Source organism: Ciona intestinalis, chromosome 9, assembly GCF_000224145.3.
Source record: "Ciona intestinalis chromosome 9, KH, whole genome shotgun sequence".
Taxonomy (NCBI): Eukaryota; Metazoa; Chordata; class Ascidiacea; order Phlebobranchia; family Cionidae; genus Ciona; species Ciona intestinalis.
In genome coordinates, this window is record NC_020174.2 from 2557374 (window position 1) to 2563489 (window position 6116).

Genomic DNA, 6116 nt, shown 5'->3' on the forward strand with positions numbered 1-6116 from the left:
ATCATTGCTCTCAATGGACTTTAGAAAGATCCTCTGTGATCCACGTTTTATCATCAAGAAGTTTGTTTCCAGTTTCCTTCATAGCATTTTGAACATCATCAAAAACTAAATGGCTTTCCTTATTTTCTTTCGGCTTCACCACATAATCTGGTTCCTTTTCACCACCTGCATTTGGCTTGCTTGGTTTTGGTTTACTACCAAATAAAAATCCCTTCTGCATTCCTCCAAATGATTTTTTCGCTTCATTCGAAGCTTCTTTATATAAAGTTTTAGTTTCCGGCTGATTAGACAGAACAGAAGACCCACTTGCAGAAATTGACTTTTCTTTCTTCAATTGAATTTCCTTGACACGCTGGACTAGAGGAGTCATATCTTCTAAGGGTGGGATACCATCTTCATCAGCCATTTTAAGTAAAAAAATCAAAAATTTAAGTTAACTACACTTGAAATATCTGCAGATAAAAGTAACACAGTGCAATTGAAACATGCAAATGTACAACTAAATGATTGCTTTATATGAATAAGTAAGACATTAAATTACATTAATATATACAGATTGTTGGTATTTTGTACCGAAGTGATATTTACATAAAATATAGTCATTTTTTTCAAAGAATAGATTTCATAAGGTTAAATAAAATATGATAAAAAATTTACAATCGAACAGATTAATCTCCATTCATTTTTAAAAAATTTATTTTATAGTGCAAATAATTTAAATTAATTCTCCCTAAAAACAAAATATGTATATATATACCCTAACAACCATTTTGCAGCATAGCCTATGCTCGTATGCTGCATAGGTAAAAAATGGACTTGGTTGCCTATGATTGTGTTAGAAAACTGGCAGTACAAATAAGTGTTTTAAAATAACCCAAAATCACACGGTCTTATTTCACTAATTTAGCTAGATTGCTGGAACTGATCAATGCATACACATGGACGGTTTCCTGGTAAAGGTAAAAAATCAAAACTCATTTCTTTTGCAACATCTGCTGCATGCTGAGAAATCGATGAGATATCTTGGAATTTCAATATTTCTTCCATTCTGTTGCGAACTTGAACTATGGTTGGTCGATCATCTGGCTCATGGCTCCAAGCCTGTATCAATATTTCCTTCAAACTCGAGACAATACTTGAACTTGCCTCCTCCCCCAATTCATCGAACCGCCTTATTTGTTCATCTACGGAGGTAATCAAAGGACGGTCTTCATTGAGAACTGAAGCCTCAAATTCCCGACGGTTTCCTGGAGCAGGAATTGCCGATCGAGACAAACCAACATAAATGCACATAGCAAAACTATAAACATCAGATGCTTTTGTCATGTTGTTGTAATTTACAAGTCTCTCAGGTGCACGATATTGAAGTGTTGATTCACCACCTGAAACATTAGGTCTATTGCTTCCTGTCAATGACTTAAGCCTTGCACCACCAAAATCTCCAATCTTAACATGCAGACCACTTGTTAACATGAAGTTGTCAGGTTTTAAATCCCCATGAATAATTCCTTGGTCTGCATTAGCATAGTGTAAATAAGAGACTCCTTTTGCTGCCTCCCACAACATTCGAAGAATCAATCCAGGCCTGATTTGAATGGTATTATTTACAAACAAATTCTGCAGATTCCCACCATGCATATATTCTGTAATTATTCCAATTGAATGATCCCATGCTATAACACCAAGAAGTGATATCACATTGGGGTTTCTACCCAATCGAAGGAGATCCATCTCTTGACTTATTTTATTTGCGATTGTGGTGTTATTTCGTGGACAATCAATACATTTCACAGCAACTACTTCCAACGCGTCATGAAAAGCAATACGTACAGTGCTATAGCCTCCATAACCAAGAATTCCACCATCATTATATGTACGAAAATCACTAGAATTGAAAGACCTTGGTAGATTTGTAGGCCCAGATTGCACAGCTGGTCTGTCGTGATTATTTTCACTTGGTTCAGGATCAGGTGATGGATCATTTGGTATTCGTTGGTTATCATCAGGTGATGAACCTATAACCCCTAAGTCACTATCATCTTCGTTCTCATTGCTTGTTTCGGAACTTGTAAAAGAGTCCATTACCTGAACAGCTTCATTCTGCGATGAATTAGACCCAAATGGAGTTGCATCAACTGGTTTATCAGAACCATGTTCAACAGTAATTTGAACTTCATCTGATGTGCTTGATGTGCTACTTTGTTGCTGAAGCTTATATTTTGTTTTACCAGGTGTTTGTGTTATTTTGCTCCTAAATATATCTGAGCTTGATGATCCTCTCATTTTAATACGGGTCTGGATAACATGTTGTTCTTTGTCCTTTGTAGTAAAATCAAGTGAACGTTTGAATGTTTCTTTTATAGGTTGTGAACTAAAACTTCTTTGTAGTGATGTTTCAGTGGTTTCTTTTTGTAAGCTTTGATGCTTAATGGTAATCTTCTTTGATGACGTTTTTCTGACACCTTCTGATTTAACTTTGGTAAGTTTGTTCTGTGCAGATGAACATTCTCCTTTAGCACTACTTTTTCCTTTTTGCTGATTTACCTGACAAGATTTGGAAACAGAACTCTGTTTATTTGTTAAATCATTTAACGGTCTTGTTTTGTTCTGATTTTTTTGATCCCCCTTAAAGAATTTAAACAAAGTAGTTTGCTTCTTTTCATTCACCTTGCCATTTTCCAAATTATTTTCATTTTCTGTTGTGCTTGGCATGTTGATTTTAGTTAGTAATGCTAAAAATTTTAACTATCCTAATTGGAAAGTTAATTACCAGTTTAATTCTGCTAAAAAACTATGGCAAGAACACATTAGGTGAAAATAACTGACGAAAGTTAATAAATATGGAAATTTTGTCCAAGCCTGTAAAGCCAAGTGTTTAGCAGGGTAATCCTTCAGCTGGTGACCACCTAAAATTTTGGTTTCCTAATGTTCCTTGGGAATCACCGATACCCGCTGTATTATTTTTTTTTAAATCGGGTGTTCGTGTCAAAAATAATTTTTAAAATGCGCATCACCGTATTTTCCACATGAGCCCTCATGAATTGAACAAAGGTAAGATTATTACGTCATAGAATCCGTATTGTTACGTTTGATTTCTCTGTGACAGATTACGTAATTTGTTCTGTTACAGATTAAGTAATAGGGGGTTATTGGTTGGGAATTAGGGGTTAAGGGTTATGGCTTGGGGTTAAGGTTTTTACTAGCATAAAACATGGGGAGAAACAAGACTATAACCTCCCGTAACGTACGTAATATATCACTATTGTGACGTAACATACCGCGACTGTGACGTAATAAATCGTTAATTTTCTGCTAGTCAGGCGAATTGAGGTGACGAAGCACGTTGTGGCGCGAACCTGACTGAAAATTAATTCACACCGTATTCCTTTGTATTAAACCGGGGTCGGTCTCCTATTTTGAGTATAATATCATTTAGAAACCATATTTTTTTCCTAAATAAATCGTCCTTGTGTTGCGAGGGGAATTATAAACAGGGGGTTTCCCATTTTTTGTTGCTCAGTTGCGCGGGAGATCTTTTGATTTGAACCAAATTTAAAATATCTGTCGGTATTTTTTGTTTTTTTTCTAACAGAAAATATAGAATTTATGTATACAAATAATATTTCATGCCTAATACGAATGTAGGCACAGTAATAAGTCAGAAATATAAATGCTAATATTCTGTCGGTTTTACTATTTTTAAACATGCCGTGGAAAACCGTTTGGCGATTTGAATTGACCAATCAGCGCTTCGAATAACATAGGCTGTGTTATCAACGCTTATATACAAGTTTTATTGCAGTTGAAGTTTTGATTTTTTAATATAGTTGAAACTTTGTCCAATCAATTAGATATTTTAAATAGGTTTTAACAGTTAGCGATCTTGTGTTAAACCGTGTCATAAATTATGTCAAGACGGAAGAAAAAGTCCAATGAGGCGCTCACGGCTGATGATCTTAAATCACAAATGTTTCAATCAATGAAATCGGCTGGAGTTGTAAGACAACTTAAGGTGCCGTTTCAGAACTTCATATATAGTTACAAAGCTTTGTGATTTCATATTTTTTATAATTTTTATAAAAAATAATCATCCACAAAATAACATGCATAGTAACTTATAAACAAGTTGTTATAAACAAGACACCCATATTATAACAACACATGGGACTATACAAAGAAGACGGAAAAATTTTTCCGCTAGAGGCGGTAATTATTTAAATTAAAAAATACGAAAAAAACTTTTAGGGGTTATGTTGGGGGTTAGGGGTTAGGGGTTTATATCTTATGTGTATAAACCGTGAAACTAACTGCTCCCCATAAAATAGAGAAACGAATTTGTCATCGCTTCCTAGCGGAAAATTTTTTCCGTCTTCTCTGTATAGCTCCATGTTATAACAACTGTCGTTTTTTGTCTATGCAAGGATAAAGCATGTTACATTCATGATTCATTCATACATATTGTTTAACGTCGTATAGGGTTTACCTATTGTTTTTTGGTTCTCATTTTATTTCTACAACCACAAATTATAACTAACCATTTTTATCTTTTCATTTCAATTAAAGGTTCAGCTACGGCAAACAATGATTAATGAATTACGAGGAAAAGGTTCGACCAAACCAATCAACGTTAACAACCTTGAAAACTCAGATTTGATCGCTGCAACCATGCATAGAAGGAAATGTGGGTTTTACAATATTTTTACCATTCTACACTAGTTAATGCACCTGCCTGTAGTCAGAGAATATGGGTGGTGTTCAACTCAAAGCTGTTCCTAATATGGACAGCTTTGTTAAGACAATTAATTGCAATTGCTATTGATCCAATTTTGTGGTCTTTTATCCATTAACTTAAGAAATATTTTACCCCAAAAAAATTCCACTTACAAAGTTAAATAAGTAGTAGCTGGCATGAAACAAACACCTGTGTTATATCGAATTTCATTGGCCTGCCACATGAGGATAAAAAAGTGGCATTTATTCATTTTACTTTGTATATTCTTTGTGGCAAAGTGGTTAGCAGCCCTGCCTTAACCCAAAGGTAATGGATTCAGGGCTTGTTGCTGCTATCATTATGGGCATATGTGTCCTTGTGTATGACACTTAACCTTAATTGCTTCAACCCAGTGGGCACTGGGCAATAATGAGTTTTCCAAATTATTTGCTAAAAAAAATCCAAAAACACCACCCACAAAGTAATATATATATATACATGGTTACTTGTAAACTGGCACAAGGTGTATACACGAGGATAAAGCAAGTTAATTTATTCATATGGTTGATATTTACAGCTTATTCTTGGGTTCAAACTGCATTGGATAACATTGTTTTGCATCACATTAAACAAAGCAAGTATTATTACACGTTGTCGTTGTTCGAACAAGAGTCTTCTGTCAGTTGTTATTCTGTGAGTAAAATGATTATCTACTTTGTTTATTACCAAACTGATACAATGGGCATATATACTATGCATTCAGATTTTTAAACCGGTTATTCCATAAGACTGCTACCTAACACCTATGTATGTATATTGAAAATCCCTCTATTTGAAAGATCTTAACTAAAACTTTTTCTCAGTGTTTAAATTTATTATTTTTTTTACATTTTTGTTTAAAAATGTTTTATTTCAGAAATCATTGACGGAACAATTGCTGAGTCGTCTAGGACTTCATGACTCGGATATTGAGATCGATTCGAATTCATCTTCTGATGATCTTCCTCATTCATCTACTCCTAAGAACAATCGGGATCAGAATTTAATTCTCTGGAATATTCTCAACTCAATCTCATCCTTAGCGACCAGAGGAGGTATTCGGAGTTTGGTCGAAAATAAAGAAAATAAAGAAGTTAAACTTCCACAAATTCAACCTTTAACTTTAGGTAAGCCAATGCGTGATTTAACGGCCAAAAATCTTGTTTAAAATTTAACCTTTATTGATTGTACTGCAAAATATATTAGTACACCCCGATAATATCTGACACAATTTCTTATTTAGTTTTAACCCTGACATGGTTTATCGACTGTACTGCTCTTCGATATTTTACTAATTTAGTTGTCCAGATCTTAATCTAAGAAATAAATGAAATAGCCAATATAACAATATTATATTTTATATATA

General features: G+C 34.2%; 2 protein-coding genes across 2 annotated transcripts in view; one reads left to right on the forward strand and one right to left on the reverse strand.

Moving 5' to 3' along the window:
- The window catches only part of LOC104266030 (calmodulin-binding receptor-like cytoplasmic kinase 3), a 20942-nt gene that overhangs the window by 2176 nt on the left and 12650 nt on the right, over window positions 1–6116 (reverse strand). The window contains exon 2 of the mRNA XM_018813260.2: window positions 1314–2791. Coding sequence (XP_018668805.2) covers window positions 1314–2712 — 1399 coding nt within the window. The 5' untranslated portion in view covers window positions 2713–2791. The remainder of the gene's footprint in view (window positions 1–1313; window positions 2792–6116) is intronic.
- Window positions 3813–6116, forward strand: part of LOC100181143 (oral-facial-digital syndrome 1 protein homolog) — a gene marked incomplete in the record, with an annotated part of 14091 nt that continues 11787 nt past the window's right edge. The window contains 2 exon segments of the mRNA XM_009861301.3: window positions 3813–4012; window positions 4564–4681. Of these exon segments, the coding sequence (XP_009859603.1) occupies window positions 3908–4012; window positions 4564–4681 (223 nt within the window).